The 22,090-nt window shown below is 49.0% G+C and overlaps 1 protein-coding gene across 1 annotated transcript in view; it reads right to left on the bottom strand.

The window, feature by feature from the left end:
- Window positions 1-5,166: 5,166 nt before the first annotated feature.
- The window catches only part of Wnt3a (Wnt family member 3A), a 44,339-nt gene continuing 27,415 nt past the window's right edge, over window positions 5,167-22,090 (bottom strand). The window contains exons 3-4 of the mRNA XM_034506434.2: window positions 15,377-15,642; window positions 5,167-8,830 (exon numbers count right to left, since the gene is read on the bottom strand). Of these exons, the coding sequence (XP_034362325.1) occupies window positions 8,351-8,830; window positions 15,377-15,642 (746 nt within the window). The 3' untranslated portion in view covers window positions 5,167-8,350. The remainder of the gene's footprint in view (window positions 8,831-15,376; window positions 15,643-22,090) is intronic.

Below are 22,090 nucleotides of genomic sequence, written 5' to 3'. Positions count from 1 at the left end.
CCCCAACCCAGACCTGGACAATAAAAACAGTCGGGGAAGAAACATGTGTAATCCCCAGTGTCTACTCCAAGCTACAGACGTCAAATGGCCTTCTTAGAGCTTTGGGACTCACCCCTCCAGTGCTGTGTGTCTGGTGGGCTGGTTAAAAGCCAGCTTGCTTTATAAAACCTGGCACTGTGGGGTGGCAGAGTGTCTCAAGTTTGTGCCAGGAATGGAGAAGGGACAGAGTGAGACTGGGAGCATCCTGGGCTTCCTGCAGTAGAGGGAGCTGAGGAGCTTGGGGTGAAGGGAGGCTGCTGAGACACCACTGCCAAGGAGTCTGAGGGTTCTGCACAGGCCTGCCTGCTCTCCGCACTGAGAGGCGAACAACTGGGGAAGTCCCCTTCTCCCGAGAAGCCCTCCCAGCCATCTGCTCGGGCTTGGAATGCCTCTGGCACCTGCCTTCCACACCCTCTGCCCCACAAGCATCATACAGAAGCCATACATTCCTGTCTCAAATCTGTGAGGCCACTGGGTAAGAAGGGCCTATGTACATGGATTCTTCTCTGTCTCCCTCTCGCCCTCCCTCCCTCCTTTCCTCCCTCCTCACCTTCCTCTCTTCCTTCCTTCCCTCCTTCTATTCCTCTCCTCTTATCCTTTGGTGCCTCCTGAATGCTAAATATGGGTTTTGCTCCAGTTCCTGCAACTTCCAGTCTCCCCACTGCTAAGGATGAAGGAGGAGCCTCTTCCTGGAAGCTCTCCTGGATCAAGCAGCAGAGCTGGGCCTAGATGGGACTCAGAGGGTGCCCAGTCCCTTCTGGGCCTATGCCTCCTTCCCTCTCTCCTCCCTCTTCACTGGCCTGTGTTTTGGTGGACTAGTCCTGGGTCCTCCTCATCTTCACACCATAAACACCAATTTGCAGGGCTCTGAGAGCCAAATGACTATTTACCATGAGTTCTAGACGCTCAAATAAAAAAGAGAGAGGGTGGAAAAAAGACCAGAGCAAGGAGCCGGCTTAGAGCTAAACAACAATTAGCACCTTCTGACAGCTTGCAGCTCCATCCCAGCTGCCCGACCAGGCAGAGCAGGGCAGGGCAGGAAGGATAGGCAGCTCCCAAGCTCCTAGAATTGGGGGCCCTTTCCAGGGCTTTCTTGCTGTCCTGGCCACTACTTGTCTTGGCATCTGTATGGCATCTCCAAATTAACAAACATCAGAGGGCAGAAGCAGCACCTTTCTGGAAGCTTTACCACATGGCCCAAGAGTAGAATTGAGAAGATAGTTCAACTCAAGTCTATGAAGACACTAGACAGCTGGGCTATACAGGACTCATACCTCTCTCTAATACTGGACTCCAGTAAGACCCCTTAGGGCTGCAGGGGCATTAACTGGGTATACCTGGTTTCTACTCTGGCTCTGGAAGTCAGAGGTCCTTAGAGAGGAAGATGACCCTAAAATGTTATAATTGTCTCAGAGTGTGTTGTTTCTGGGTACTCCCCAGAAAGAGTTTCTGAAGAGAAATTTGGGAGACTAGCTGTGGGAGAAGGTGAGCGACTGGTGGAGAGAGGTGGGACCTGGGGCCTGTGGCATGCTGCAGGGTAGAGCCAGAGGGAGAAGAGTCTGTCCCAGGCCACTTGCTGGACTCCAGGGCAGTAGCGTGTCCCAAAGTTTCTTCAAGGTAGATCATTATGGCTGGGCCATGCTTGCTAGGACTCAGAGTTGGCCCAGCTATCGATTACCTCAGCCACACAGCAGCAGAACTTCACAGACAGCAGGTCAACTGGGACCCATCCAGCAAACCAGGCATCACCTATGTAACATGGCAGGTATAGGAGAAGTTCCAGGGCTGTGGTACCCCTACATTTTAGTTTTCTCTCACCCCAACAGTGGGTGGTCAGCTTTCAGGAAGGTCCTAGGGACTTCTCAGAATTTTCTCCTGGCTGCCTATTTGTCCTTGAAGAGGCAATGCCAGATCCTACTGCCAAGACTGCTTGGATTGGGGACTCCAGCTTCTGGCCATATGCTTGCCCACATCATGACCAGTTATTCATGGAAAGTGAGTCTTCAGGTCCATTTTCTCAGTCCCAAGCCAGGTGTGAGAACCACAGCTGGCTGCACCCCAGCTGACCAAGAGTAGGCTTTCCTGGAGGCCAGGCCATGGTGACAGCCTCCAGTCTGTCTCTAAAGAGAGGAAACTGAGCCCCAGGACCCAGAAAGTGGGCATCCAGGGGAGGGGGTGACAGAAAACAGGAGGGTCAATGGGGCCCCAAGGTGGGGGTTGGCCACACCCTTTCCAGTACTTCAAAGCTACTGAGTGTGAGATTTGTAAGGGGATGGCCAAGCTTGTCCTGGCTGGGTGGGGCCCCAAGCCTCCGGCCCTTTTATATGGTTATTCGGGGGCTGTCTCAACTACCTGTGAACAGGCCTCCGGCTCATTTCCTTCTTCTCCAGGGCAGCAGGAGGGGCTGTAAACTCACCAGAGAGGCAGCTTCTGAGGCCCACAGCTGCAAGCTTGGAGTGGGGCCTAGGACTTCCCACCCCTAGGACTGGGGGGTTGTAGCTCATCCTACTTCCTTCTGCAATAAGGGAAACTGAGGCTCAGAAAGCAATGGTGCTTGCTCTTGCCAGGCAATGAGTTCAGAGTTTCATCTCCTAGCCTCCATGACTAGGCTATTATCTGGGAGTCTGTATGTACCCTGGAATATGGATGGATACTCTATTCATGAACTCTCTCCCTGTGGGTCCCCACTGACCCTCTAGTTTTCTGTCACCCCCTCCCCTGGATGCCTACTTTCTGGGTCCTGGGGCTCAGTTTCCCCTCTTTAGAGACAGACTATAGGCTCTCACTATGGCCTGGCCTCCAGGAAAACCTACTCTTGGTCAGCTGGGGTGCAGCCAGCTGTGGTTCTGGGTTGGGACTGAGAAAATGGACTTGAAGACTCAGTTTCCATGATGTGGGCAAGCATATGGCCAGAAGCTTCCTTTTCATACCATAGCCTTGAGGACCACAGCCTAGTATAGCTCCTGTGGATAGCCAAGACCATTTTCACAGTAGTATCTCATCCTGGGCCTGTGGGGACTGCTGCTCAGAAATGACACCAGACACCAGAGGCCACCTCAGTCCCTGGTGTGCCCTTAGGCCAATGCTGCCTCCTCTCTAGGCCTAGATGCTTCCCTAGGCAAGCTTCCCAGCCTTATTATTCAAAGGTATGTGGGCCTTTGGTCTTCTAAAGTGGTCTGTCTTCTGCCTGGGCATATGGGCGCTGCATCCCCAAAAGCTATGTGACATTCATCCTGCTGGGGTCTTGGGACAGCCTGGCCCCCATACCGATTGGACTCTGACTTCTCAGGTCCCCATGACATGCTGGTTTTGCCACTGCCCTGCCGCCTCCCAGTCGAGTCTGTCCCTTTCATCTGGGCACTAGGGCAGCAGGTACCAATTAGGGTGGCTCCTGCCCAGGTTGCCAACTTAGAAGGACTACTCATCATCGGACAGGCTTAACTGAGTACTCTCATCACTGCCCTAGGAACTGATGGCTTTATTATTGTTAGCGCCCAAGATGGCCCAGCGGGCTAATTGGACTCTTCCTGAACCTGCCCCCCTTGCCTGATGACTTACTCCCCTGAGGGGAGAATGGGCGCCTGTCCTTCTGCCTTGGCCAGCCCTGGACATGGCATCCTCCCTGTGGAGTGCTCACCTGCAGCTGGCTGGCCCCCACTGACCCTTACTGGGAATCCCCTGGTAGTCCTGCCAATAGTAGGTCTGGGCATGGTGTGCGTACACTTGCAGCCCTGAGAATGAGAAGGAGCCATGTGTAGCCATAAATGTCATTGGGGTGCTTGCTTGCCAAGAGTTGGCGAATCAGAAGGCTAAAGGGGTATTGAGAGTCCACAACCTGGATCCGTTCCTCCATAAGCCCAGAACAGACCTGGCCAGAGGCCAGAGAGCTCCAGCATAGTACTCCTTCCCCAAGGCCACTTAGCTGTCAACATCTCTCACGGTCTGTGATTTTTTTCTTCAGGGCTTTGGTGGAGTCCAGGGCCTCACACATTAGAAAAGTCCTCTGGCTCTTTATCACTTTTCATTTGGTGTCAGGGTCTCACTAAATCGCTTTAGCTGATCTTCACCTTGTTCTGTATCCCAGGCAGTCATGAGTTTGTGATCCTCCTGCCTTAGCTTCTTTGGTAGCTGGGATTATAGGCCTATATCTACAGGCCAGGCTAGCTATTCCTTTTGTACCTTACTGGGACTCTGGGCACATTGGTGTTTAGGTATGACAGTGTGACCAAGGAGGGCCTGTATACTCAGCGTGGTGGACTGATCTGGCTCAGACCATGGATCAGCAGCTACAGGTTGAATCTGTGTCCTGGAAGGGGTGAGTGCATAGAAGAGAAGAAGGCTTAGCCAGCAGGTTGGTGGACAAGACATGCCTGGAGCATGCGGTAGAGCCATGCCTGGACTCAGCTTTCTGCCCCAAGACCTGGGGGCTCCTTCTCAGAATTCTTCTTTAAGGATATGGGTGAGTCTAGTAAGGTCTTAGGCCTGCTTGTGATTGCCTTGAAGGTTTAAGGACCTCCTTAAGTGGTCCTGCCACAAACCCAGTGGCAGGCTGCTCTGACAAATGACATTCGGAGTTTCAGACGATGTGACATAGTGTTCTGTTACCAGGCCTGTGGACAATTTCACATGTCATGTGACAGCAGCCTTGGCCTTAGCTGTCAGCACACAGTGCTGAGTCAAATGGGCCTGGACAGCACTTGCCTGTGACTCCTCTCACTTCACTGCCTCTTCCCAGGTCTTAGAGCCTGGGGAGTTATCTCCCCCTCCTCTGGGACAGGTGGTCCTACTGTCCCCTGGGAGAGTTGGGAGGATGCTTAACGATCTTCCTGGTTGTCCTAACCCTCACTACCCTAAGTCTACAGTGACTATATCTCAGCTCCTTCCCTTGGCCCTCTAGAGGCCAGCAGGGTTTCCTAGTTCTAAGGTTCCCGATGAATCACTACAGCTAAGGGACCTTGAACATTGTGAAACACTTTCTAGGCTTCTTCTTGTGGCCATCTTCTAACTGGCTTTCAAATCCCTTGGGTGGGGGCCCGAAGGGGATGAAGGGGATACAGGAGCAATGACTGTGCTCAGCTTGGGCTTTTCCCATTTTTTTTAAAGGTTTATTTATTTTATGAATGTTGAGTACACTGTTGCACTATTCAGACACACCAGAAGAAAGCACCGGATCTTGTTACACTGGCTGTGAGCCACCATGTGGTTGCTGGGAATTGAACCCAGGACCTCTGGAAGAGCAGTCAGCACTCTTAACATTTGAGTCATCTCTCCAGCCCCTCCCGTTTTTGTTTTGTTTTGTTTTGAGACAAAGATGGTTTCTTTGTGTAGCTCTGACTGTCCTGGAACTCACTCTGTAGACCAGGCTGGCCTCAAATTCAGAGATCCGCCTGCCTCTGCCTCCCAAGTGCCAGGATTAAAGGAGTACACGGCTATGCGCAGCTTCAACTTGTGTTTTTGAGAGGTAGGACTGGGTTTGCTGCTCTCAGCTTCACAGGACATTCATTGCCCTGGTATCTGGACTTCAGGATAGGACTCAGAGGTGGAGACAAGATAGGGATGGACATGAGGGAGCAGGGAAAGGAGCGGAGACATGGTAGGCTTGCTTAGGCAGACATGTGGTCTTAAAAGAAGTATGGCTTTGTGAGAGACCTCCAGCCTCACTTTCATGATGCCCTGACACCTGCCTCATCATTGCTCTGCCAACAGGATGATTACCCCTGCCTATCTTAGCTGAGGCCTGGGCACCCTGTGAGAGCAAGTGGGAGTATGGCAGCTCCTGAGCAAAGACCACCCCCTCGCAGAGCTTCCTGTGTGTGGGGATCTGAAATATTCCTGGTGACAGGCTCTGAGGGTTTGAGTGTGCTCCTAGATCCACTGACCCCACACATAAAAGGCTGTCAGCAGCAAGCAGGCCACTGTCCTCAAATACCAAGGGCTGCCTATCCTAAATACAGTGATGCCGGGATGTGGGCTGTGTGAGTGTGTGAGGTCACAGGGAGGACCTGTTCCACGTCTCTGCATCACCAGTGTGTGAGGGGTCTCGGTTAATTCTCTTCTCCTGTGACTCTGTTCTGTTCACCAGAACTACCAAAGTATCCCAGTTACTGTATGCCTCCCCAGCTCCCATACTTTGAACACCCACCAGCACCCCTCTATTCAAGCTCTCAAATCTACCCTGTTCCAGATTTTTCTACAACTGAGTAGCTCTTTTCCTGACTTAGCTATTTCTTTTTTTTTTTAAAAAAAGATTTATTTATTTTTTATGTATATGAGTACACTGTTGCTCTCTTCAGACACACCAGAAGAAGGCATCAGATCCCATTACAGATGGTTGTGAGCCACCATGTGGTTGCTGGGAATTGAACTCAGGACCTCTGGAAGAACAGTCACTGCTCTTAACTGCTGAGCCATCTCTCCAGGCCGACTTAGCTATTTCTATTCTCTTTTCTTGGAATTCTGACCCCACAGTCCGCCCTGGAGGCTTGTTGACAGTCTCTATTTGGTTCTGTGCCCCCCCCCCCCACCAAGTCTGAGTTGGCATCTTCAGGTTCTCAGCATAGTGCAGACTCACAAGTGATAAGGACAGGGAGGTGTGAATTACCCTTGGGGGGTGTGGGGGGGAGGATCAGCGAAGAATTCCATATCAAACTCCATCAGTATGTGCACCTAATGCATTGTTAATAAAAGGGAAAATCTAGTACAAACCACAAACTTGTTTTTTCTCTCTTTTTACTTCCCCCATTACTTGAAACAAACATACTATAAACTAAAATAATTTCTTTCATAGAAAGAAAAGAAAAAAAGAAAAAAAAATCACTTTTGTCTAAATCCAGTGGTGGGTGGATATAGCAGCATTGAAAATAAAATTACAACCGCAGACGAAGAGTTCCAGGCAGAAAACAGTCAGTCACCATGCGTGTGTAGCTGCTCTTCCTCTTCCGTGCTCTTGGTGCACACGCCTATGTGGCCACACCCCCTCCCCTGCCTGGAGGAGAGGATAATTCACAGTGGCAGCAATCAGGAAGCTCTTGTGACTGATGGCCTGTAGCATCTCACTTCCAGGCCAGACAGACACTAGAGAAGCCCAGGGATAGGCTGGTGGCCAACAGATCTGGTGACCATTGCCTCAACAGCAGGCTCTGGGGAGTCAGATGGGTCCTGAACATGGTGGCTCCAGGAAACAACCATGTCTCTGAAGCTTGACTGTGTCCCCATGACCCCGATGTTCATACAGTTCAAAGTGAGGCAACATCTCTGAGGCATCTGGGGCCTGGACATCACTGAACAGACGAGCTGTGTTTCCTGGGAGATCTGAGTGTTAAGTGTCAGGGCAGAGGCAGGCTATGGTAGGAGGGTGTCAAGTCCCAGAATCCTTCCTAGCATTCCCCATCCCTTAAGAACCCTCTCTACTCAGGATAGAGTCTGTTCTGTTCCATATGTGTTCACTTGAACTCTGGGGGACTGCAAATCTTCCTCAGGAAAGCTCTACCAAGGAGAAGAGGAAAACCCAGGCAGAAGGGGTGCAGAGCTTTAAAAGAGGTTTTCAGGCATGGGGTTAGGTCTTGGTATCACCCTTGAGTTCTTCTCCATGGCTCATGCTGCCAAGAGATCCTGCTCTGCACAGATGAGGCTCGCAGATGAGGTTGAACCTTACACCAGGACTGGAAAGGAGCCACGTGGGAGCTAAATGGCCTGCTCAGAGCTTAGGCTCACTCAGGAACGCCTCCCTCCCTGGAGCTCCATCCCATGAGTCTTCAGTGAAGCCTTGCCCCAACGGAAGGGGGTCTCCAGAAGTTCCACCCACGCAGGGTGAAGTCTAGCCCCCACTAGATCCTCCAGCCCAATAGGGCCCACCCTGAAGCATCCTCTCTTCTATCTAGATAGAGCATTGCCTCTGGGAGGAGGGACCCTAATCTCGCCCCTCCCACCCATCCATGAACCCCACCTAGTTGAGGGAGTAGCTTACCTGTCTCCCTTTGAGCCCTGTCGGGTCAAGAGAGGAGCCCAAGCCATAGGAGGTAGGACCTCCTGCCCAAATTGGAATTCCATCCCCAAATGGAGCCCCACCCTCAGGCAGAAACCCGTATCCCAGACAGGAGCTTCTCCCCTAAAAAGGAACCCAGATCCCAAATAGGAGCCCAGGCTGAAGGCAGAAACCGGGTCCTTAGGTAGGAGACCCTTACAGGTAGGAGCCCCGCCCTCAAGTAAGAACAGGGTCCCCAGGTAAGAGACCCCTCCAAGTAGGAGGCCCGCCCCCAGGTAGGAACCTTGCCCCTAGGAATGAACCCTGCTCCCTCTGTTAGGAGCCCTCCTACTTGCAGGTGTGCACATCATAGACACGTGTGCACTCCTGGCAGCTGACGTAGCAGCACCAGTGGAAAACGCAGTGGCATTTCTCCCTCCGTCGCTCAGTGCGAGCGTTATGCCCGCGCCCGCAGCACAACAGGTCGCAGCCGTCTATGCCGTGCGAGCTCACATTGCAGGTGCGGTCACGCGTCCCGAAGGAGCCGGTCTCAGGGTTGGGCTCGCAGAAGTTGGGTGAGGCCTCGTAGTAGACCAGGTCGCGCTCTGTCGGCACCTTGAAGTACGTGTACCGTGGTCTTAAGGTCTCCACCCAGCCGCGAGACTCTCGGTGTTTCTCTACCACCATCTCGGAGGCGCTGTCATACTTGTCCTTGAGGAAATCCCCGATGGTGCGGAAGTCTGGCTGCGACCACCAGCAGGTCTTCACTTCGCAGCTGCCAGATAGTCCGTGGCATTTGCACTTGAGATGCATGTGACTGGCAATGGCCTGAGGAGGCAAGCACATAAGCCTTTTTCTGCAATGGTCCCTAGCGCAGCTCAACAAAGTGGTCTGCTCTTTGCAGCCCACCTGCTCCATAAAGAGCCCCGACCCCACTCCTCTCTTTGGACACCTAGTGCCAGTACCTTTTCTATGGTGACCTGGGTCTTCCCAGACAGGACCAAGGCCTCAGGGGCCTGGGAGTTTCTTTCTCTGGGTAGGCCCAGCTAATTCTCTTTGCAGGAGTGTCTAGGATAGAGTTCAGGAAGCAGGGAGGCCAGGTTGAGGATGCTGGGACCACGTGGAGAGCAGATGCTATGGTGTGAAGACTGGGAATCCTGAGGAAGGCTGCTTAGAGTGGTTCCTATACTCACGGGGCCGGGATGACCAGCAGTTTCCCCTACAAACAGTGGAGACCTTGACCCCTTTAAAGGGAAGAAGCAGGTGCTTCAAGAAGTAGGGACTCCTGCCTCCTTTTCTCTAGGGAAGTGGGTAGGGACAAGGAGGCATACAACCATCTGAACTGTTTACAGTGACCCTGTCCACTGTCCTCAGATTCCAAGCCCTCTCTACCACAGGGACCGCTCTCAGTTCCTCTACTCCAGGCTGCTAGCCTTCCCACCCAGGCTGTAAACATCTGCTCTGGGCATCTCCTGGTGTCTTTCCTCTTACATTCCAACAAGCACCGTATGTGCAAAGCACACACGGAGACTTTGAGCCTCATAGTAAGGAGAGCATGCAAGATACTGCATTCCTAATTTCAACATTCCCTGCACTACTGAAATAACGAGTTGGCCATGGGGTTAGCTACTATTTAGATCTGGCTGTGGCCAAGGTTGTCATGCTGGGTGCTGGGTCCCAAGTGTGGTGACTCTAGGTAGTAGGGACTTGAAGAGATCATCATTGGACGGGAGGAATATATCTGTCGGTATTCTATAGCCCAAAGTGGCCGCCACAGCAGACAAAGAACTGCTTCAAAATGACCAGTAGGAGGTTTTGAACGTTCAAACAGGAAAAAAAAAATTTTTTTTGAGACAGATTCTCAGTATGCAGCCCTGGATGGTCTGGAACTCAGTATATAGCCCAGGCTAGCCTTGAACTTGTGGTAGTTCTCCTGCCTGCGCCTCCAAGTGCTGGGATGGCAGATACCCACCATCATGCCTGGTTGAAATAATTTTTCAGGTGATAAAGATGCTCCCTAGCCTGATCGGTGATGCTGCGTCATGTTCACATACTGAAAGGTCTCATTGCACCTAGTATGACTCATTACCATGACAGTTAAAACATTTTAAACGGAGGCAGGAAACTATGAGGTTGCTAGAAGCTTCCCTCTCAAGGGCTGCCTGCTCCCCACCTGCTCTGTAAAGCTACCACCAGTGTGAAACATGGGCCATATCCACATGTCACTGGCCACAACCTTCCCTATGGTAACGGCTCACCTGTCAGAATAGACAGAAGGAGGAGAGAGTGATGAAGGATCAAGGGCAAGCTAGCATGCTGGAGCATGACTACACTCTCAGTGGCACTGGGGATGCTAAGCCTAGGGCATTGAGAGCTGGCGGCTAGTCTGAGCTACACTGTAAGACTGTCTTTCAAAGAACTCCAAGTGTATTTTAACGGTGTATTATTTTTTCTTGTTTGTTTTGTTTTTTTCAAGACAGGGTTTCTCTGGGCAACAGCCCTGGCTGTCTCGGAACTAACTTTACAAAGTTAGTAGTAGACTAGGCTGTCCTCTAACTCACAGAGAGAGCCTGCCTCTGTCTCAGAGTGCTGGGATTAAAGGCACGTGCCACCACCATCAGGCTCCAGGTGTCCTTTCAATATAACTACCTGAAAGCTAGTAACTATCCAAGCAAGCTCCTTGGCTTGTAAGGATTTGTTATTGGACAACATGGACTTAATGCTCTGATCATTCTGGGTTCAGACCTGTTTGCACCTCACCTGACTTTCAGCTGCTTCTTTATCCTTCCTGCCGATCAAACCGGCCCGTGGGCATGGTAGAATAACACCATGCCTGGCTTGTCCAGCTAGTTCAACACCCACATCCCTGTCTCTTGCAGCCAGGCTTGCGGTGAGAAGACTCTTGCCATCTCTTCTTTCTCAGTCTCTCTTGGTTTTGTTTTGCTTGGTCAAAAATCTCAGTATCCTCTAAGTCCTGCTGCTAAAACAGGGATCTGGGCCAGTGCTTGCCTGTGGGGTGTGTTTCCTGACCATTCAAGACAGTGCCTTGCAGTATTCGGGCTGTCATGGCACTTGTCTTGCTGCTTCTTGATTTTTGAATGGGAGGTAATTTTTGTTGCTTTCTTACCACGAAGTGTGAAAATTATTACTCCCCTTCACCTCCCACTACACAGCCAAACCCTCCCCCTTCATGCTCTGAAAACTGAAGCATGATCTTTCATTTCCATGGCTCTGGCTATGTTAGCAAGCTTACTCTTAGGTGACATTTCCTTTCCCACACAACTTTCTGTTATGTGATTAACACACCCGTCATGGGTCAACCCTGTATTTTCTCATCTCTAAACAACCTCTTTAAGATGTCCAATCATCAGGGTTGGAGATGAAGCTCAGTTGGTGGGGTCCCTGCCTACCATGCTGGGCTTGAAGGTCTGGACTGGATCCCCAGCGTCTCATAAACTGAAAGTGGTGGTACATGTCTGTAGTCCTAGCACTTGGGAGGTAGAAGCAGGAGGTTGGAAGACGCTACATTGAAAACTCAAGTCAGCTTGGAAGACATGAAACCTTGTCTCAAACAAAGAAACAAACAAACAAACAAAACGGGCTGGTAAGGTAGGTCAGTGGGTAAAAGTGTGCCACTGAGCTAGTTACCCAGGTTTCATCCCAGGAAGCCCATGGTGGAATAAGAAAACCAACTCCTACAGGGCAGTGATGGCCCACACCATTATTCCCAGCACTCAGGAGGCAAAGGCAGGTGTTCTGAGTGTGAGGCCAACACGGTCTACAGGGTGAGTTCCAGGACAGGCAAGGCTACACAGAGAAAAGAAAGGAAGGGAGGAACAAAGGAAGAAAAAAGAAAGAAAGAAAAAATAAACAACTCTTGAAAGTTGTCCCCTAACTTCTACACACACACACACACACTGTGAAACATACAATCAAAAACACACCTACACACACTCACTCACACACATACCTTCACACACTCAAACACACACTGTGAAACATACACTCAAACTCACACCTACACACACAAACACACACACTTACACACATACCTACACACACAAATACACACAATGAAATAAAAATACTTTTTAAAAATAATCCTTCAAAACTCCATTTTGCCATCTGGTAGACCCTGGGGGAATGGTGCTACCTAAAGGCAGATCTTTTCTGCTGTAGTAAAAAGCAAATCTTTTCACAGTGTAGCTGGGAACGAAATTCTTGGATTAAAATCATATGTCACTCAGCATTCTGAAAGTGTGGCTCAAATTTCTTCTAGCTTCCAACGATGCCCTTGTTGCTCACCACCCCACCCCACCCCTCCTCAACCTTTGCAGGGACCCCAAGAGTCTCTTTGAAGCTTGGAGGTTTCTCTAGCTCGTGCTCTGAATTTCATAATATATCTTGGGGAAGATGGTTTCCCCCATTTTTGGAGATTAAACATTTTTGTGTGTGCATGTACACACGCATGTGCGTGTGTGTGTGTGTGTGTGTGTGTGTGTGTGTGTGTGTATTAAGGTGTGTGCAGGTGCCAGAAGAAGGTAACAGGTGTCTTAGAGCTGGAGTTACAGCCCGTTGTGAGTCCCTCTGTGTAGATACTGAGAACCAAATGCTGTTCTTCTAAAAAGTGCATGAAGAGCTCTTGACCCCAGCCATCTCTCTTTCCCATCCTTGCAGTCCTGCCTGTGCAGTCTAAAACCTCAAGGGGAGCATCCTGCCTTACATCTCTGCCAGCTTCCTCCTCATGCCCTCCCTTGTCTCTCATGAACATACCCTTCAAAACTCCTGATGAAATGTTCTTGTTATTATATATTTACATTATTAAAATTGTTTTGTTTTGTATTTTTGAGACAGTTTCTCTGTGTAGCCCTGGCTGTCCTGGAACTCACTCTGTAGACCAGGCTAGGCTCAAATTCAGAGATATGGCTGCCTTTGCCTCCTGAGTGCTGGGATTAAAGATATGTACCATCACTGCTCTGCACGTTATCATTTTTTTTAAAGCACTAAAGGCCAGATATGGTGGTACATACTTTAAATCCCAGCGCCCCAGAGCAGAAACAGGCAGACCTCTGAGTTCTAGACCAACTTGGTCTACATAGTGAGTTTCAGGACAGCCAGGGCTACATAGAGAAATCCTGTCTCAGAAACAAACCCAAACCAAACACCCTCCCCACACACTGTTTATTCATTTAGTGTGTGCATATATAAACACTCACGTGCATGTCAGAGTGTGACAGACAGAGGACAACTTGCACAGGGCGTTTGTTCTTCTACTCTGTGGATTGTGGGAACTGTACTCAGTTTGTCAGCCTCAGAGGCAAGTGCATTTATCTGCGGTGCCATCTTGCAGGCCCCATATTTTTAATTTCCAAGAGCTCTCTTTTACCCCCTTAAAAATGATACATTGCTCCAGTGTCACAGGTAAATGTGTGATCTTTCTGGGGATACTGATAGTTTTTGTTAAGTTTTCATACACAAACTCTGTTTGATTTTTTTTTTAAATAAAAGTTGGATTTGGGGGAGGGGGGTTGGGTTTTTCATTGTTTTGTTTTTGGTTTGTTTAGACAAGGTCTTTCTATATGCCCAAAGCTGGCCTCAAAGTCATAATATAGCCCAGACTCAAACTCATAATCCTCCTGCCTCAGGTCCCCAAGTGCCAGGATTGCCAGGGCCTGAAACATCACTCCTAGTCAAAGTCTTGTTTCTTGTTTGTTTTATTGCATGCTCTCTGGAAATTCTGTTTTGGTTTGGTTTTGGTGGAGGTGGGGACAGCATCTCTCTATGTAGCCCTGGCTGTCCTGGAACACTCTAGGTAGGCCAGGCTGGCCTTGAACTCAGAAAACCACTAGCTACTGCCTCTGGACTGCTAAGATTAAAGACCTGCACCACTAACCCCACACCCCACGTTGCTTTCTGGAAATTCCTGTAGGTGGGAGGCAGTTGTCATCTCCAACACACTTACTGTAGAGTGATCTTACTGCTTTGTTCTAGGTATCCCCTCTGTTCATTCTGGGAGAGCTGGGATTTCCAGAGAGAATATCTTGTCCTTTGTCTGAAGGATAAGGGCCTTTAAGCTAGTGCTGGGCTTCAGGAAGAGGTCAAAGGTCTGATGTTCCTTATGTATGGAAGTAAGTTTCACTGTGACAGTTTGTCCTCAGAAATGCACATCTCCCAATGTCTGCTACAGCAAAGGACAGGCAAGTGACCAGCTACAGGAGCTGGGCAGAGGAGCCAGCAGACATGAAATCTTTTCTCTTTTTCTTTTCTTTTCCTTTCTTTTCTTTTCTTTCTCTTCTTTATTTTTGAGACTGGGTCTTATGTATAAGGCTGGCTTCAAACACCTATTGAAGCTGACTTTGAACTTCTGATTCTCCTGCCCTGCCTCTGTTGTGTGTTAGGATTACAGGCCTGCACCACCATACCTAGTTTAAAATGCCTTTAAAATACACTGTGAAGAAGTCTCTGTTTTCACCTCCATAGTCAGCCTGTTTCTCAGGATACCTGGCGACAGGCATTCCTGGGTGGTGCGCGGTCCATCTCCAGTCCACGATTCAGTTCTTGGCTCTGCTATGCCGCTGAGCACTACCTATGTAGACACTGGTTCTCAGAGAGAGGAAGCAGGGCTCTCTCGGTAAGGGAGGCTAAGTGTATTTGAGGATGAGCTGCTGTGGTGAGACACTGTCTATGCATGAAAGTTCAGACCTTCGTTTTCTCCTGAAATCCCAGTGTCAGCCCCTGAGATCCAGGTAAAACCCAGCCAGAGGGATGGATGGAACCTTCAACAGTGTTCTGTTAGCATGGTTCCCTTTTCTGTTTCCAGATTCTCAGGATAATATCTCTCTCTCTCTCTCTCTCTCTCTCTCTCTCTCTCTCTCTCTCTCTCTCTCTTCTCTCTCTCTCTCTCTCTCTCTCTCTCTCTCTTTCTCCCTCCCTCCCTCCCTCCCTCCCTCCTCTACCCCTTCCTCTCTGTTTCAATAGTCTGTATCAATCATCTCTATCACTCTAACCCACTATCTCAGTTCAATCTGTATCTATTATACATACCCACCCTCCATCCCTCTGCTCCTCCCTTTATGTCTTGTCCTCTCATGGAGATCTTATCTCAGGATCCTCAGAGACTACATGCTCCAAAGCTGCCTCCCTCCACCTGTCTACTTCTAGCAACCCTAAGTCCACAGGTGAGCTCGACATCCTCTGGGAACACAGTGGACACTTGCGGTACACCTGGGCAGTGTCACAATGTCCCTTGATAGAAGGCAAGCAGAGCAGCCTGGTCACCAAGAGCAGCCCCCCTCCACCCCTTGTCCTGCCCCACTGGACACCTCAGTAAAAAAGCAGTTCTTGCTCTACAGCCCTGGGGTTCTGTGCACATACCTGGCGCCCAGCCTCATTGTTGTGACGGTTCATGGCAGAGCGTGCATCCGGCCGGTTCTCCCTGGCATCAGCAAACTCCCGAGAGACCATTCCTCCAAATTCAATGTCCTCACTACAGCCGCCCCACTTCCAGCCCTCGCCTGGGGAGCCCTGGAGGCGGCTGCTGCACCCACAGATGGCAGCTGATCCCTCTGCACAGGAGCGTGTCACTGCGAAGGCCACTCCAGCAGAAGCAATGGCATGGACAAAGGCTGACTCCCGGGTGGCTGCAGAGGAAGGAGATAAGGGGTTATGGAGGCCAGGTGAGGAGGGCTGCAGGCCAAAAGGCAGGAATCCAAAAACCAGGGCTGATAAAGGAGAACTCCGTACTCACAGGGTCTCACCACTCTGCTTCTGGGGATCTTTTGTGAAGAATGTTGGCCCAAATGACCAGTGTTCCAAGTGTTTTTTCTAAGTGTGTGTGTGTGTGTGTGTGTTGTTGTTGTTGTTGTTGTTGTTGTTGTTGAGGTAGGGGATCATTATAGAGTTCTAGCTGGCCTGGGCTGCTCTAGGTACACCAGGCCAGCCTCACAAAGATAAGCCTGCCTCTGCCTTCTGAGGGAGTAAAGGCATCATCACCCGGCCCAGCCCTACACGTTTCTTCCAGTAGTTTCAGCTCTTACACGGAGTTGGGTTTTGCGTGTAGAAGATAGGAGGGTCTGACTTTGCTCTTCTCTGTGTGGATATAGACATCCAATTTCCCAGCAGCATTCATCAGAGAGACTTTCCCCCCCTCAAATGTATGTTCATTTTGCTGAAAAACAATTGGGTGTAAACATGTGGATTTCCCTCCAGAACTGCTGTTCTGAGCATCAGCTCGTGTGTGCTGCTTTACGCCAGCACTGTATGGGCGTTGTTCCGATAGCCCTGCAGTGTGCACATGAAATATCACTTAGTCATAGATAACAGTGAGACCCTGTCACTTGTAGCAACACTGGCAGACCCATGGGACATAAGTGAATGAGCCATGCACAGAAAGACAAGTACTTTGTGTTTTTATTCAGGTGTGGAACCTAACAGCATTCAGTTCCTAGAAGGAAGCGGAATGGGTTAGTTACAGAGGCCAGGCCTGGGAAGAAGGTGAAGGAGGATGATCAGTGAGTCCAAATTTCAGTTAAAGGGTTTGGTGTGCCACTGAACGGTCATGTCAGGACAGAGGACAAATGATTGTATTTTTAAAGATTGCTTTAAAAGGATTTTGAATGTTCTCAATGGACATGCTAAGAACCCTGACTGGATCATTTCAGAAATATAATCCTATACTGAAATATTGTATAGCACCTTAAAAATACCTACAATTATGTCAATAGGTGTATGGCCTGGGGGTGTAGCTCAGTTGATACCGTGCTTGCCTAGCATGAATGGAGCCCTGTGTTCTCATCCCTGGCACCACATAAACTGGGCACAGCTGTACACTCTGTACCCAATCACTCCAGACGTAGAAGCTGAAGAGCAGAGCTTCAGGTTCATCTTTAGCCTGAGACAGCTCAAGGCTAACCTGTGCTACATGATATCCCATCTCAGAACAACAAAAGGACAATTAGATCTTTAACACTATTAATAAACATTAAAAGTAAACAAAGGTAACAAAAGATTTTTAAACCAGAACTTATGTTACACACCTGTAATCCCTGCATGTGGAAAACTGAGGCAGGAGGATTGCTTGAGTTCAAGTCCAACAAGAATAGCTATCTTGGTTGTCAACTGGACTATATCTGGAATTAAAGTGGAACCTGCTGAGTACACTTGTGAGGGGTTTGTTTGTTTTTGCTTCGAGTAACGGTTTCTCTGTGTAGCTCTGGTTGTCCTCGAACTCAGAGATCTGCCTGCCTCTGCCTCCCAAGTGCTGGGATTAAAGGCATGTGTCACCACCATCTAGCTTTTTTGTTTTAAGACAGAACCTCTTTACATAGCCCTGGCTTCCTGCAACTCACTAAGGTAGCTGTAGGCCAAGCTACCTTAGGACACACAGAGATCTGCCTGCCTCTGCCTCCTGAGTGATGAGATCATCATGTGTGGAACCACACCCTGGGAGGGATTTTTTCTTGATTGGATCATTTGAGGTCAGAAAACCCTCCCTAAATCTGAGTCACACCTGCTGGTGGCAGCCTATATAAAGGAAATTGCCCTGCTTGCCCTCACTCTCACTGGTAAGCGTATTCCTTCACTGATGTGAAGTCCATTTCTTGGGATTCTAGTGTATATTGAAGGCCAGCTGAAACATCCAGTCTGTGGACAACATTGGATTCTTGAGCTTTCTGTCGGAGCACAGCCACTGCTGTACTAGCCAGATCACAGCCTGTAAGCTACTCCAATAAATCCCTTCTATAGAGAGAGATTCATTCTATTGCTTCTGTCATCCTCGAGGATCCTGAGTAATACACTAGGGTCCCAGAAGTACCCAGCCTGCTGATCAGTACCAACAGTCAGGGTGCGATGCAAACCAACGGGGTGCTATCTATCTCATGTAAACATGGGGAACAGTCAGGGAGAGAGGCTTAGTAAGGATGTGAAAAGCAGCAGTGCACAGGAGGTGGATGGAAGGGAAATGTCCACCATGGAAGGGTCCTTGCGGCAACACGGGAATCCCCCTTATCAGAGGCTTCAGCTTGCCAAAACTGGAAAACATTAAATGGAACATTTGGGGTCCTAGAGAGATGGCTCTTGGAAAGCTGCTTGTCTAGCATCTGTGAGGCCTTAGTTTCCATCCCCAGCACCACATACACAAGGAAAGTTCCAGAAATATCGAGTTTTTAAATTGCATGTTCTGAGCAGCGTGGTAAAGTTTCCCGCTGTCCTCTGCTGCTTTTTTTCAAACATAACTAACCCTTTGCGCAGAGTATCCACGTTACATATATAACTCACAGGAGTTGCCTGGGAGTCCGACAGTGGCAATGTCACAATTCTTGTAGCTGAGCCATTCTTGTTTTATCTAATGGCAGCTTTGAAATCAAGAGAGGTTGTGACGCTGGCAATCTGGACGTGCACAAGGAATGCCACAGAATAAAAGGAGAAAGTCCTCGACTTAAAAGGAAGGAGAAATCACATGCTGAAGCTGCAAAGGCTGGAAAGGACAAATCTACGTGTAGGAGCTGAGGAGGAGGAGGAGCAGGAGGAGAAGAAAGGGAAGGGGGAGAGGAGGAGGAAGAAGAGGAGAAAGAGGAGGAAGAGGAGAAAGAGGAGGAAGAAGAGGAGGAAGAGGAGAAAGAGGAAGAGGAGGAGGAGGAAGAGGAGAAAGAGGAGGAAGAGGAGGAAAGAGGAGGAGGAAGAGAAGAAAGAGGAGGAGGAAGAGGAAAAAGAGGAGAAAGAAGAGGAGAAAGAGGAGAAGGAGCAGGAGGAGGAAGAGGGGGAGTGGGAGGATGGGGAGGAGGGGAAAGAGGAAGAAGGAGGGGAGGAGGAGAGAAGAAATTCACACTAGTTTTGTTATCATTCAGCTGCAAGAACACATGGACCTAGGGTTCACAAAACTCACTAATGAGAGACAGAGACCGCATAATTTAGCACAGTTGTGCTGTAACTGTTCTGCTTGGAGATTGGTCATTAAATCTGACTGTATCTAACATATCTAATACTTTATCACAGGTATGCATATACAGGAAAAACAACAGTCTAGACTTTGGTATTATCCCTGACATCCACTGTAGGTCTAGACCAGGGACCTCAGATTGAGAGGGCAAATCACGTGGATGGATCTTGAAATGATAATATTGTGATAATGAAATATAATATTGACTATAAAAGGCAGCAAAAAAGTAAATCAAGAGATGAATAGTATCCAGTTTTATATATATATGCAAAATTTTCACTATCTATTCATCTGTCGATGGACATCTAGGTTAATTCCAATTCTTTGCTATAGTGAATAAAGCAGCAATATACATGGACGTGCAAATATCCTTACGATAGAGTATGGAGTTCTCTGGCTATATGTCCAGAAGTGAGAGTCATGTGGTAGTTCCATTTTTCTTTTTTTGAGACTCCCTAAACATTTCTATAACGGTATTAATTTACATCCCCCACCAATCGTGACTAGGAGTTTCTTACTGAGAGAAGACACTCCTTCCTCTCCTTGACACCAGATAGAGGTGTGCCAAGTGCTTCCTGTATGATAAGCACTGTGTTCTGAGCAAGATGGATATGAATCTGACATGTTGACTAGCAGAGATTTTACACACCTAGCTAGAAACCATTCCAGACTGAAAGCCTCACAGGCTTGCCTGCACAGGGAGCTGTACACAGGGTTTCTTGGGCTGGGGGGACCCTCTTGGGATTGTGGGACTTTTCATAAACAGTTGCGGCTTCTTCAACCCCTCCTGCACACACAAGCTTTCCGTGCTCCTGCAGGTCATATCTAAGAGCATAAACTCTTGGGACTCTGTGTCCCAAAGCCCAAATATGGAGAGAGAAACTGCCTGGCCTTCAGTCCAGGCCTGCCTAGAGCTTACTGTGCAGCCTAGAAAGACCTTGAACTCCACCAGGTGTTAACATTACTAGCTTCATGAATGGTGTTACCATTCCTAGCTTCATGTACTTCTGGAAATGAAACCTGGGAATTTGTCCATGCCAGGCAGACTCTTCCACCTGAGCTACATCTCCAGCCCCTATTTTATCTTTGAAGAAGCCAAGCCACTCCTCCTGGTGCCCCTAAGGAGCACTGAACTACCTCCTCCTGGGTGGGACTCAGAAGTCTACTTCTCTGCCTGCACCCTCACATTCCAAGTCTCAGAGCAGCCTTGGGTCACCTTATCCAGCTCAAGTGTCACCCAAATGCCCCTCCCCCATCCTTCTCGGCTCTAAAAGATAAGGGGCCAGCACTGTAGGCCTTGCCCTTGCCCTGCCCAGAACAAGGACTTCAGGCTCCCTGCTTATCAAGACACAAGCAAACAGCCTGGAGCTGGTAGACACACTTTAAGGGAAAGATACTCAGAAGGAGAGAGCAACTCAGAACTTAAACTTGCAGGAGTTCATTCTTGCTCAGTTCCGTCACCGGGCTAGAAAGTCCTTTCTTTCTATTGAACCTCAGTTTCCTCTACTGTCAAATGAGGAGGTGGGGCTCCTGATCAAGTCAGGGCAGGGCAAGCTCTGGAGTTGGCTTTCAACAGGCTGGGGAAGAAATAGAGACCCAGAAGCCTCTACAGATAGTCTAGAAACTCCATTTGAGAAGCCAGGGGAAACGTTGTAGGCTGCAAACCCACAGGCCAGATAAGCGTAAAATGGAACATTGTGGTAAAAGAAGGCTGAAGACAAGCTGCAGCCGAAGGTTTTAAGCAGCGCCCTCCCCTCCAACCCGTCCTGCGTCCTGCAAGATATCACCACCACACACTAGGCAAGGAGTGAGTGGAGTTTGCATTTCTAGTAGTGAATAGATACCATCTACCTACCAAGGAGGATTGTATTGTCTTCAAGGTTTTCTTGCTAAAAAAATGTATAGTCTCTACTTACCAGTTTGGAGGCAGATTAAGACAGATAAAGCCAGATTAAGGTTCTTCCTACAAATGCTGATATTTTGGCAGCGAAAAAGGGAAGGATGTGGAGCTCAAGGGACATGGAGGCACAAAGACCTGGGTATCCAAGTCAGGCTGGCTTTCGTGACCCATCATAATTTTGATGGAAGAGTATGACCATGTTCCACAGCAGTGTGCAAGGCTGTGGGGCGGGGACGGGACCTGAGATTCCCATACCTCTCCTGCAATGCTTCTCTATACTTCAGATAGTTAATAATAATTGAGAGCATGTCTGCAGGATACCCAGAAAGAAATGTTCATAGAATGTTCAAGCGACATCCTATGGTGGCAGGGATTTTAATCCAGCAAGACTGGGTCTACCCAGGAGTCAGAGGCAAGACTTGGGACTCTCATACTTTCAAGGATTTTGGGAACAAACGCATTTTCTCAGAGAGGAAACCCTTTGCTTCCACCAGAGTCCATAGGGTTTTAGAACAAACATTGTGAGTGAACCACCCACCCAGAGCTGTCTCCTTTGCAGAGAGTGAATGGGGATGGGGCACACCACAGCAAAGTTTTCTGCCACAAGCAACAGCGCCTTTCAGTTTCTGTTGGCTCCGCAGAAATGACCAGCATACCCTCACTCCAGGAAACACAGAGAACTTTCAAATGGCTGTTGGTCAAATGAGGAGGGGGAGGGAGCCCAGAACTCTTACAGTAAAGGAGGGGGGGTTGCCTCATCTGGGGGCAGAGCTAAGAGCTTTTGGGGGCTGGAGATACTCTCTTCAGACCCAAGACTGCCTATTTATCAGGTACAGGTGAAGATGAAAAGGAAGTACCTGAAGAAGTTGTTCTATAAAAGAAGCAAACTCCAAAACGTGTCATGGCACAGGCCTGTAACTCCAGCACCAGGAAGGCTGAGATGGGAGGATTATGAATTGAGGCCAGTGTTTCTTCACCCAGATCCTGGGAGATGGAGAGCAAAGTCTCCCTCCAGAAACAATCTTAGAAACCAGCCTTGCTGTGGTCTTACTGGGTTTAAGTAAAGTATCACTATCTGGGCTTCTTTTCTTTCCCTTCATCTATTTCATTATTCATCATCTGCTCATCTGCCACCAAATACCACCCATTCAATTATCTGTCTACTATTCATCTATCATCTACTCATTATCTACCTACTACCCATTTATCATTCATCCACCCACCCATCCACCATCCACTCACCCATCCA

The sequence above is a fragment of the Arvicanthis niloticus genome, chromosome 6 (assembly GCF_011762505.2).
Source record: "Arvicanthis niloticus isolate mArvNil1 chromosome 6, mArvNil1.pat.X, whole genome shotgun sequence".
NCBI lineage: Eukaryota > Metazoa > Chordata > Mammalia > Rodentia > Muridae > Arvicanthis > Arvicanthis niloticus.
This window is presented reverse-complemented; position numbering and strand designations above follow the sequence as displayed.